At 38.6% G+C, this 12,128-nt stretch overlaps 2 protein-coding genes across 5 annotated transcripts in view; one reads left to right on the top strand and one right to left on the bottom strand.

Moving 5' to 3' along the window:
• The window catches only part of LOC127428042 (GTPase IMAP family member 8-like), a 44,478-nt gene that overhangs the window by 7,761 nt on the left and 24,589 nt on the right, over positions 1-12,128 (top strand). The window contains exons 6-9 of the mRNA XM_051676064.1: positions 1-69; positions 361-471; positions 625-791; positions 2,088-2,258. Coding sequence (XP_051532024.1) covers positions 1-69; positions 361-471; positions 625-791; positions 2,088-2,258 — 518 coding nt within the window. The remainder of the gene's footprint in view (positions 70-360; positions 472-624; positions 792-2,087; positions 2,259-12,128) is intronic.
• LOC127427556 (GTPase IMAP family member 7-like) lies at positions 4,276-10,144 on the bottom strand. 4 transcript variants are annotated; one of them, XM_051675187.1, is made up of 7 exons: positions 10,037-10,144; positions 9,692-9,811; positions 8,564-9,235; positions 7,669-8,460; positions 7,516-7,578; positions 7,284-7,394; positions 4,276-7,131 (listed from the first exon to the last, which is right to left on the bottom strand). In XM_051675187.1, the coding sequence occupies exons 2-7, from the start codon at positions 9,699-9,701 to the stop codon at positions 6,944-6,946; spliced, it is 1,836 nt and encodes a 611-aa protein (XP_051531147.1). In that variant the 5' UTR covers positions 9,702-9,811; positions 10,037-10,144; the 3' UTR covers positions 4,276-6,943. The 4 variants fall into 4 exon arrangements, with proteins under 4 accessions (XP_051531147.1, XP_051531146.1, XP_051531145.1 ...); XM_051675186.1 differs by having other exon boundaries at positions 7,648-8,460; positions 8,564-9,232; positions 10,037-10,142; XM_051675185.1 differs by having other exon boundaries at positions 7,648-8,460; positions 10,037-10,141.

The following is a 12,128-nucleotide window of genomic DNA, read 5'->3' as shown; positions in this document are numbered from 1 at the left end:
TTAGAGAGGATGAATCACCTGAACTGTTGGAGACACAATGCATGATCAGAAAACCTCTGCAGGATGATAGTAAGTCTTCAGTTTATTTTAACTCCACATACTAGTTTTTAAACTTTTAGCCTGTATATTATTTAGTGTGCAGTAAAAATGTACTTTAATGTTATAAACAAGTTCTCAGGAAATCTGAGCAGTTTCTAATTTTTCACATAATGACGTACATGATATCTCCATCCTCAAAGGAATGTCTCACTTTTTTAGCTTCTTAGAGATCATCTTTAAATGTTCAGGTAATGCCATTATAAATTGTATAGTGTTTGTGTATCTAATCCCGTGTTCCTTGCCACCTTCTTTTATTTCAAGAGCCAGTCGATGAAAAACTTGCATATCAGATTAAAAGGGAAGGAAACAGATGGGAAGCCATTATAATGGAGGGATTCTTGAACATTTTGAAGAATTCTAAAGCAACATGTGGTGAGTATTTGAGCTCACAGGGAAGAAATATGATTCTCATTGCTTGAAGCAAATGCTTCATTAAAGTGAATAGGTGTAAATATTTGCATTTCTGAAACCCATTTATGTTTTGCCATTTTCACACTCACTATGTTCAATTCATAACATCTACAGATGAAAATGTGATCCAGAGATCAGAGCAGGAGGTGTGGAAGTGGCTTCAAAGATGTGAGCAATACAGCACTTCTGGATATGAAACAATGTCCAATCTCAGTGATCCAGCAGAAGATCCACAGAATACAGACATATCAGAGGATACAGTGAATCTTCAACAAAATCAACATTAAATCACATTATCAACAGTTCAGTCAGACAGTGATCAATACCTGTAAAAAAGTTAAACATCAAGAACTATTTATATTCTACTTAAATTGTACATGTGTCATTTATTGACAATTCAAATGATTTTACTTCATTTTCATAATGCTGGATTTCATGATTCAAATGTTAGATTAAATGATCTTAATGTAAGAAAAGTGTTCTTGAAGGAAATGTATATTATAACTTTGTTGCAAAATTAGTATATGTTATATTATTACACAGCTCTCTGAAATATTCAATTCTAAATGGTCAATCTTGCCATCTAGCGGTCTGATATCTCTGAACAACGTGCGGACGATCAGATCAAAAGTGGACGGGTGCCATCGCTATTTACACCTGCTCATAATTTGTGTCTTTTTTGACCACTTGTGTTGGGATTTCGAGTGGAGGGTCTCTGATTTAATGAATGCATACCAGTGGCATTTTCTCCAAGGAGGCAAGGGAAGCAGTGCCTCCTTGGCAATAATCGACTGTACGTAAATACAATACATTTTATTTATGTACAGTTTCTCTTTTTTTATCGTTTCCATACATTCAATAATATCTCCTTTTTAAACATAAATATGCAATCCTCTTGTACAATCAATTCTCTTTATTTGTGGAATATTCTGAAATTCCAGAATACAATGAGACAGCTGAAAGTAGTGTGATGATCTTGAACTGTGAACTTAGATGAACTGTGATGAACTTTGGGCATGCCTTTGGCATAATGTAAGTTAAGATGAGTTTTGGTTGAGGGGATTGGCGTACGCAGGTGTGGCTTGTTGGGTGGATTATTTAAGAAGCTGTGTGTCATGGGAAAAGGAGAAAGGGACGGGTGGGTTCTGTTTGATGGAGATGTGAGGATGAGAGCTCAACATTTTGGGGAACGCTAAATTGTCATATAATGTCTCTGGCAGTTAAGATAGCTACAGTAGGTATCGGGTCTTAGATTGGGGAGCTCCGGATGTCCCATGGACTAAATTTAACTTGTCGCCCTATTGAATTCTACATTTATACCCTGCCGAGCTGGTCACTTGGTAACTGTTCCCTTGACAGTGCTGGGTAGTAACGGACTACATGTAATCAGGAATATGTAATCAGATTACAAAATTCAAGTCTTTGTAACTGGATTAAATTCAATTTTAAAATACTCGTAATTGGACTACAGCTACTTTATTATGGATTACATGTTAATTAGGCAACGGCAGTAAATTGTTCATTATTTGTAATTTTTTCTGTTTTTTAAATCTTTTACATTTTTCACTCTTAATCAGACTACCTACGATATATGTTCAGTAAGTCTTCGAGTGTTTTCGGAAGAGATGGAGAAGGGGAGGGTTGTGAAATTGCACACAGACCTGATACTCATCATTAGCCGGGTGAAGATGGAGCGGTCTAAATCAGCATTTGACCGCTTGATGTACAAAGATAATTTCCCTTTTAAGGTGTGAGGGGGGAAAAACATCATTGTGCAATGTAAACTCTGCCTTCCAAAGGTTAATATCCTGTCAACTGCATAGGATTCAACGTCAGATATAAAGAAGCATTTGAATGTATGTTTGCATGTTTTCTTAACTTTCTTAACTCCTAACAAACACATTTTAAGTATTATTTGAATTATCACTCTGTGTGCAATATTACCATGTATAGCTATGTGTTTGGAAGGGTTTTGTCCATCAAACGCATCAAAATGGCCAAATACATGTAATTTCATATTCACAATGTAATCCAATTGCATTAGCGGCATAAAAATAGTTTTAGTTTCATGAATTGCATTTGTATGTGTCTTCAGAATGCACTTTTGCTTTAGCGAGGCCGTATTTGTGACGTTTTTTTTTCCAAATATAATTGAACCTGTCCATATTTAAAGAAACTCCCATAAGAAATGCACGTGACATCAAAATTAAAGAGTTAAGTTGGAAGTAATCCAAAAGTAATCAGATTTGTTTACCCCAAAAATGTAATCTGCGAGATTACGTTACTTATTGCCATTTTTGCCATGTGTAATCATGGGGGGTTTGTTGGGGTTTATGATTTAATTATACACTTTACATTAAGGTTATATACACATGCACATGTAACATATTACATTCCAAATTAGGCTTCAAGAAATAACAATGAATATTTTTTCATGCATTTGCTCATCTTGATATTCTTGGTTTATGTTAATTTATACATACAACATTGTTCATTGTTACTTCATGTTAGTTCTTAATGATGTTGCATTACTAATTTTTTATGTTAAATTGTATTAGCATATGCAGAAATTTACATATACCATGATTAAATTGTGTAAAAATAGTGTTCGTTTTTCATGTTAATTAATTGTGTAATGTTAATGTGTACACACGACATAAACTTATTGTAATGAGTTGCCGATACATTTAATAAAAATGGATCAAACAATACTTCCAAGGACAAGACTACCTAAATGTAAATATTTTCATGCACTTTCTTAAATATCCCTAAACTAACTTTTCTTCAATAAATAGTAAAACACTTACCTGTTTGTTCTCTTTCTCTGGCTCTTGTTGTCTTCAGTGGTGATTGAAATCTCAGTACAAAAGGAAGGATTTATTTATTTATTGCAAATATTACTCCATGTTGCGGGAGAGCGAAATAAAGGAGAGCCGGAGACGCCAGTTTGGTAGAGAGAGACGCACGTGGCAGCGGGAGAGCGAGATAAAGGGGAGCCAGAGACGCCAGTTTGGTAGAGAGAGAGACGCACGCGGCAGCGGGAGAGCGAAATAAAGGAGAGCCGGAGACGCCAGTTCGGTAGAGAGAGAGACGCACGTGACAGCGGGAGAGCGAGATAAAGGGGAGCCGGAGACGCCAGTTCGGTAGAGAGAGAGATGCATGCGGCAGCGGGAGAGCGAAATAAAGGGGAGCCGGAGACGCCAGTTTGAGAGAGAGAGAGACAGACGAGGCAGCGGGAGAGCGAGATAAAGGGGAGCCAGCTGATTCAACGCCAGCCATGCACCCTCACGGCCCGGCCACGCCCTCCTCCTCGTCACAATGTGTTTTAAAGTTAATAAAAGATTATTTGTTTGTACTGCTATATCTATGTGCTTCTACAGTAATATCACATAAAGTATCCCATGACCTGCTACAAAGCGTTCTAAATAAACCAAATTCATTTTAAGACAGAAGTTTATAAAAGAAGGATAACCCTGGTAAACCCATTGAAGAAAAATGACTAGTAAGATTTACTTAATTTTTATTTCTAAATACACTTTAATGGTATAAAATTAATTAAAATGTACTTAACTTCATGACATAATATTGAATAAAGTGAGTAAATCTAAACATTCCAGATTACACAGTAACATTTAATTACAAATCTGATGTAATGGTACAAAACTAAGTAATATTTAAATGAACGTTATGCTCAAATGTTTTACATTTTAGACTTACCATATAAACACATGTTCAGTCAAAACATCAAAATCAATCAAAATCAAATCAAATCAAATTACTTTATTGTCACACAGCCATATACACAAGTGCAATGGTGTGTGAAATTCTTGGGTGCAGTTCCGATCAACACAGCAGTCGTGACAGTGATGAGACATATACCAATTTACAATAACATCAAATTAAGCACATACAGCACAATTTAAACATCTGATATACACATAATTACACTCAACAATATACAAATAATAATATACACTGTACAGTATACAATACACACTATATAGATACACATTATTCAATAAAAATAAAAAATATAAAAAAGTATATATAGTATATATAGAATGTACAGTATTGACATTCAGGCTGTTGATAGTCAGTTGTTAAGAGAGAATATAATATAATAATAATATATTCTCTCTTATCACCTTTCATTACTGGTAAAAGTCCCAAGAGACATAGCCACGCACACTGACCTCAACACTTGATGCACAAAACATGATGACGGTAACAATCAACCCTTAATTTTTATCATCAATGGTAATTTTAAGTAGAAAATTAACTTAAGACTTCACAAAACAGGAAGTTACCAAACGTTACAATGAAATAAACAATAAAAACGGTGTAAATAAACAGTAAAATCATGCAAGTAAAATTACTTACATATACTTATTTTATTTTATAAATGCTTATTTTATTATTACTTATTTTATTAACCACTGAAATTAACCTAAATTAGTGAATAAAAATTACGTTTTCTACTTTAGGATCATGAATATATTTAATTGTTTAATCATAAATAATATTTACTTATAAGCTTCTAGCAGACCGAATGGAAAAGTTCTTCGGGGCATGCGGGCTGAGCCAGAATTATTTTGTCAGCAAAAAGCTTCTATCTACAGATAACAGTATAATTTAAATAAAACTGTAAATCTGTGTTAGCTTTCATCTTATTTTGTCATGAGAAACATTTCCACCTAGCAGGAAATTCAAAAATGTACAGTTAACTTGAGACAGAAACAACAAACAACAACTAAAAAGTGCTTTCAACAATGGTTTATAAGAGAGAGTAAATCAGACTGATGACATAAATGCATCGACATATACTGCCTCCTCACATGGATACAGTAATACTGCATAAAAAACAAATGGTAACACTTTACAATAAGGTTGTATTTGTTAACATTAGTAACTGAAGGTATCATGAACAAATAATGAACAATAATTAGTTAATTTTATTGATGAAAAATATGAAAATACAATTATTCATTGTAAGTTCGTAATGCACTAACTAATCTTAACATACTGAACTTTTAATTTAAAAAATGCATTAGTAGATGTTGAAAATTAACATTGATTAAGATTAATAAGTGCTATTAAAATGTTGTTCTTTGTTAGACCAAGTTATGTAATGTTAATGAATACAACCTAAACTTGAAAGTCCATTCTTGTTTGAAATTGTTCATGTTTTTTCTTCATCAGAGCCGATTTTATGCTGCGTCAGAGAACGCTACAAATGCATTTCAATGGGGATGGTGTGTCGGAAGGACGGAGAGGGAAAACTCAAGGGTTTGCGATAGTGAAGCACTGCCTTGTGAACAAAAGTTTACAGCATTTTAACTTTTGCTGCAACGCACTCTGACAAAAAGCATGCGTTGTCCAATGAGAATCTCGGAAAGATGGGACTAGTTGCGTTTTGAAATAAATAAAAACATGATGGAAAAACCTCATACATGCGGTGTATTCATTCCCTGTCCTTTACTGTCTTTCTCTGCCAGGCTACAAAGAGTTGTGTTTAAGTGATTACTGGTACATTGTTGAAAAGTTATATGTTAGATAGCCATCTCTGTCTGCGATAGCCACTGGATTGCTGCTTGTTTTCAAACTGAACCGCCTCTTCCCTCTGTGGTAATCGCCTTCAAAATGGACTTTTCACATTCCCTTCTGTTGGAAATGTCTCTAGTGTGCAAGCGCCCTTACTTCGGTTGCGTCACGTCCAAAGGCGTAGGTTTGGCTTTACAATTAGGGAGTTGCAGCATGAAGCATCTACATGTTTCCATTGATCATGTTAGAAATATTGGAGGGGGGTTGTACTTGCTTGTTTGATTATCCATCCCCCCTGAAAACTCTCACTACTTTTCAGCACCTCTAGTCACACAAGCTGTGTTTTTAGAACATTGTGTCAAGATTGAATATTGAAAAATTCACGCGAGCGCCATCTTTGATTTTTAATGGGAATGACAACGAGGCTGTGAGGGATAGACTTCGTCTCGGCTTTGGAGGTAAAGACACTCATCAGATTCACAGGCACGTAGTCACTTAAACACATCAGCTTCACAAACATAACAGATTAAATGTAACAGCTTCAGGAGCACCGTGGCCTTCCTTGTGTCAGACTCTCTCTCCTCTGCTGTTGGCATGGCTGCTTATATGCCGCTCTCCCCGTGCTCACTTGAATTAGAAACAGGTGTTAAACATAATCTAGCTCTGGTGTAAGTGCCCTTACCGCTTTCTCTCTATCCAGACGGATGCTTGACCACGCCCCCACAGAGCTTTATACAGCTTTATTCGTTCGTGCCATTGAAGAGACTGTACCTCTATCCCTCACAGCCTTGTTTTCATTCCCGTTAAAAATCAAAGATGGCGCTAGCGGGAATAAGGTCTATTGAGATCTTTGCTTTCTGTTGTGCTCGGTCCAGCTGAGTGCAAGAGCATGTCATTTATTTAAGGCTATGCTGCCTGTTGCTCTTAAGCAATTATTGTCCTCTGATATGTCTGTATTCTGTGGATCTTCTGCTGGATCACTAAGATTGGAGCTTGTTTCATATCCAGAAGTGCTGTATCCCTCACTTCTTTGAATCCACCTCAACATGTCACGCTTTGAACTTTGAATCACATTTTCATCTGTAGATATTATGAATTCAAAAGAGTATACATGAGTGGCAGAGAATGTGATTTTGGCCAGAGAAATTGTTTAATTTCCTTGTGATTAAAGCTATGCCAATTCATTTATCATTGTGTAAGAACATGTCTTTGCTGCCAGTTCAGTGACTCACCACTTGATGCTTTATATTTCTGCAAAATCCTCCAGAACCCCTCCATTATTATAGATTCCCATCTGCTTCCTTCTCTCTCAATCTTATTCATGAGTTTTTCATCAACTGGCTCTTGCAATGAAAGAGTAACTTATTATTGATCACAGAGGACTAGAGGAACAAATACAACTCTTGAAACTACAATCAGATAAATGGAAATGTTTTTTAAAGCACTACTTGAAACCCTACTTACTGATCTCCTGTTGATGTTTGCTGATCGGTGTTTCGGAAGGTTTATTTGATTCTTCTTCTTTAACTGTAAATTAAACATTATATTACTGGAATTATAGAGAGAACTCGATTCATTTTAACATTTCTAACTTACAATCTGGAGGGTTTGACAAACTTCTCTGACTTGCGAGGTCATCATATTCAGTGAAATCCATCAGTATTTCTTTTGCCATATTTGTTATTGCATTTAATCTGTTGTTCAGCTCATCGCTTAGTATTTTCAGCACATGCTGTGGATCCAGACTTATTTCCTCCTCTAAATCCAGATCTTGTTGTGTGTCAGTCTTATGAAGATTCATTTCTGCATCACACTTAGTGTCGAGACGAAACAAACAGTTTTCTGCCACCATCTGATCAATCTTCTGGAGCAGCTCTGTGACTTGATCTCGATTCTTCATGTCCGTGTTGTCAAAGACGTGATATCTGTTCCCACATTTCTCAATCAGCCACTGGAGGGCATCACCTTCACTCTCAATGTGCTCCTCGATTGAGATGTCTGGAAATACATTGCCCCATGTGAACAAAACTATGGTGTGTCTCCAGACGTCCTCTCCGAGAGTAGTCATATTTTCTTCAATGATCCTCTTTTGTTCTTGCTGAAATGAAGTGTCTGCAGGAATCAGTAAGAGTACAGCATGTGGAGATTTCCCACTTTCTGAAATACTCTCTAGAATTGAGGTCCTCACAATCTCTGGATTGAATTTAGCTGGGAAATACTTCCACCAGCCTGGCGTGTCTGTCACTGTTATCTTCCTTCCATTCACTTCACCAGAACCTTGTACATACTTTTTTGTTTTTTCTGCTTTAAATATGTCCTGGTTCAAGATGGTGTTTCCTGCTAAACTTTTTCCAGAAAGGATCCAACCCACCAGTACAACTCTCAGTGATTGGACTGATAACACATCTCCTTCAAGAGAAAATAAGAGTGTCAGGATTTATAAAGATATATTTAAAATATCTAATCATAGCAAGCTATTCTTTTATCTCAAATGTACACATTATTTAATTACCTTTTTCTTTCAGCAGTTCTCTTTTTTCCTGCACCATCGTTTGTCTGGCTTTTGCTCTCTCTTGGATGTCTTCTCTCTTTTTCTGCACCTCAAGAAGTTTTTTATTGTCAGTTTCAAAATGTTTGCCACTGTTTGCTGCCACAACACCATCAATCGTCACAAGTAGTTCTTCAACTCGATTTCCTTTATTTACTATATCAAAAATGTGGTATCTGCCTCCACATCTCTGTATGATCTGTTGCAGATCTTCTCCTTGACTCTGTATGTGTTGCTCAATGGATTTGTCGTTCAATGAAACTGTTCGTGTAAAGAGCACTATGACGTGTGACCAGATTCTCTCTCCAAAGAGATTAAGATGTTCCTCAATGCTGATTCTCTGTTCTTGAGTAAAAGGCAAACTGAGATCAATAGCCAATAGAAAAACATGAGGTCCTGGTGGACACTTCAAGACACTGCACACCAGTTCCTGTTTGACAACTTCTGGTGAGTCTTTCATACCGTATTCCTTCCACCAACAGGGTGTGTTAATCAGAGTGATCATCCTACCATTCACTTCACTGTCTTTCCTTACAGACTTCACAAAGAACTCATTAGACTCGACTTCACCTAAAATACTGTTAAGCACTGATGCTTTCTCAAAGTACTGGGGACCCAAAACAACTGCTCTTACTTCTGGAAAAAAATAAAAAAATAAAATAAGAATGGGAAGAGAAAAGATGATTAAATTAAAATATGAAATGCATGAAGAAAACATAATAGTACACAAGATCATTTTGATAGAAATTAAAACTGACCTATACAGTATATGACACCCCAGTGTCCCTTTTAAATTCTTGAATATGTTAAATCAATGTTCACTAAGTGACAGATAAACAAACCAACAGCCCAATTCTTGTTATCCAACAAGAATGATACATTTCCTAGAACAATGTTCTGGATGTAAATGGCTAATTTTCAAAACATAAAACATTCACATTTAAATCATACACAAATAACAAAACAAGATAATAAGTCAAGCAATTTACTTTCTATTCATTTTACAGGAGACATTTTACACATGTAAAGCATGTGTAACATCTGTAGAACTCAAACGACAGTGACATTTGACAGCTTGACCATGAAATTTACCTTTCTCCATTTTTCGTATTCTTGCCTTCTTTTTTGTTATCCAAATGAAGACTGTGATACCTTGCTAAAAAACTAAACCAGTACAAACCAACATGACGGAGAATATGGCAGCTGAACTTCCTGGAACACAAGTGAAAGTGAAAGAATTTATTTTATGATAATTTATCTTACCTTTGTAACCTCAGATTTGGGTTAAGCCATTATTGTCAGTTAATTTTGGAATTCAATGTTTAATTTGGCAAGTCATAATAATTGTCATTTTGTTATTTAATTTTACATTGACAAAATACAACACTTAAATATTTAAAATGTATTTACAAATGTATTCCCCATTTTATCATTTACCTTACATTGAGAATCTGTGTATTAGTTTTAACTTTATTTGTTTCCTCTGTCACTTTAATTTAGGGTACATTCCCTTTGGGGAAAAGAGAAAAAAAAAAAGTAGAGTGCTCTGAGAGAGAGACTCGTGGGCATGTAAGCAGTATGCGTGCATGTTCTCAACTTCACATTGCATATCTAAACAACTCCTAACAAACACAGTCCTTGGGAAAAACACTCTCCCATAAGAAATGCCTTATTACTCAAACACATCTGACAATTTCACTGATGGAGGGCCTAGTGCTCTATCCCTATGGAAGCGGAGAAGTGCCAATAAAAAACAGAAAAAGAAGAAGAAATGGTCAATCTATTATTTTGAAAATATAAACATGAATAAGTAAAACAATTTATAAATGGAAAAATAGATAGACAGGTGTCACGCCACAACACAGACACCGAAGAAGGGTTGAACCCAATAGTGGGAGCTTTATTGATGAAGAAGATCTTTGGGTAAGTCAAATGTTATAGGAGAGATCAGTAACTTAACTTCAATGACAGAGGTAGTGTTTACAGGGAGTTTGCAGAAGTAGAGCCAATCCAGGAAGTCAGAGGAAGAAGATGAGTCCTTGGGATCGCAGAGATGAGGAATATTGGATAAACAACTGGAGCTTCACGTACGTAGGAAGAGCAGGTAAGTCTGAGTGTTCCTTGCGGAGACTAGATGAGGATGGAGTGGCGGGGTGAGGATTTATAGAGGTGATGTGATTGAGTGCTGGATTGGGCTCAGGTGTGAGTGATTAGTGCTTCAGGGAGAAAGAGAGGAGTGTGGAGTGAGAGAGGAAGACTGGTGTGGATGTGACAACCCCACCCCCCCTTCCCAAAAGGCAACTCTTGGTGCCCAATGATGGATTAGGAGGGCAGGAAGGAACAGATGATAGGGAAGGATCCAGGAGGCTATAATGAGGCCAAGGAGGAGTCTGTGGATGATCAGGAGGCCATGGCGGCAACCGCATGGCAGGGACTGGGTAAGGAGGCCAGGGCAGCGATCGCATGGCAGGGACTGGGTCAGGAGGCCAGGGCGGCGACTGCATGGCAGGGACTGGGTCAGGAGGCCTGGGAGGTGACCGCATGGCAGGGACTGGGTCAGGATGCCTGGGAGGCAGCCACAGAGTAGGGACAGGGTCAGGAGGCTTTGGAGGTAATTTGGTCACAGCAGGTGGAGACTTGAGGCAGAGCCACAGGCGGATCTGGAAGCGGAGTAACTGGAATAGGGGTTGGAAGGTTAGGAGGTGGAGACCATAGTGAAGCAGGCTGAATCATAGGAGGTGGAGTTTCGGGTTGAGGGCGGAGTCGTGGAAGATTCAGAGGGTGTAGCCGAGGGAGGCTTGACATAGGCAGGTGGAGCAGCAGAAGTAAGGATAAGAGGTTTAGGAGGTGGAGACCGTGGTGGAACGGGCTGAGCCGTAGGAGGTGGAGATCCAGGGATTGAGGGCGGAGCCATGGAAGGGTCGACGAAGGCAGGTGGAGCTGAGAGAGGCTCGATGAAGTCATGCAGAGCCAGGAGAGGTTTGATGGGCGGAGCCATGGAAGGCAGAGCCAAGGAAGGTGGGGCCAAGGAAGGCTCAAGAGGCGGAGCCGCGTAAGGCGGAGCCGTGAGAGGCTCTAGGGGTGAAGCCACGGAAGGCGGAGCCACGTAAGGCTTGAGGGGCGGAGCTGTGGAAGACAGAGTCATGGGAGGTGGAGCCAGAGAAGGCGGAGCCATGGGAGGCTCGAGGGGCGAAGCCGTGGAAGACGGAGTCATGGGAGGCAGAGCCAGTGAAGGCAGAGACATGGAAGACTCGAGGGGCGGATCCGTGGAAGGCTTGGAGCAAGGAGCCGTGAAAGGCTTGGAGCAAGGAGCCATTAGTGACTGGGAAATGACTTCCATGGTTGGGAGCACTGGCAGCGACCGGGGAGCACTGGCAGTGACCGGGGAATGACCTCCGTGGTCGTGAGCACTGGCAGAAACTGGGGAGTGGGAGCCCTTCTCCTCTTCTTTTGGACAGCTGGGAACGTTGTTGCGGGAACGGTCGAGGCTACAGGCATTGGCTCTGGCTGGTTTTCCGTGGCAGACATG

Source organism: Myxocyprinus asiaticus, chromosome 37, assembly GCF_019703515.2.
Source record: "Myxocyprinus asiaticus isolate MX2 ecotype Aquarium Trade chromosome 37, UBuf_Myxa_2, whole genome shotgun sequence".
Classification (NCBI taxonomy): domain Eukaryota; kingdom Metazoa; phylum Chordata; class Actinopteri; order Cypriniformes; family Catostomidae; genus Myxocyprinus; species Myxocyprinus asiaticus.
This window is presented reverse-complemented; position numbering and strand designations above follow the sequence as displayed.

What these genes read in the sequence shown, in the direction of transcription:
- LOC127427556 (XM_051675185.1), bottom strand. An exon ending in AGAACTGCTGAAAGAAAAAG is followed by an intron (nt 8,461 to 8,563) that starts GTAATTAAATAA and finishes TTTCTCTTGAAG; the next exon opens with GAGATGTGTTATCAGTCCAA. An exon ending in TTTGTCAAACCCTCCAGATT is followed by an intron (nt 7,579 to 7,647) that starts GTAAGTTAGAAA and finishes TTTAATTTACAG; the next exon opens with TTAAAGAAGAAGAATCAAAT.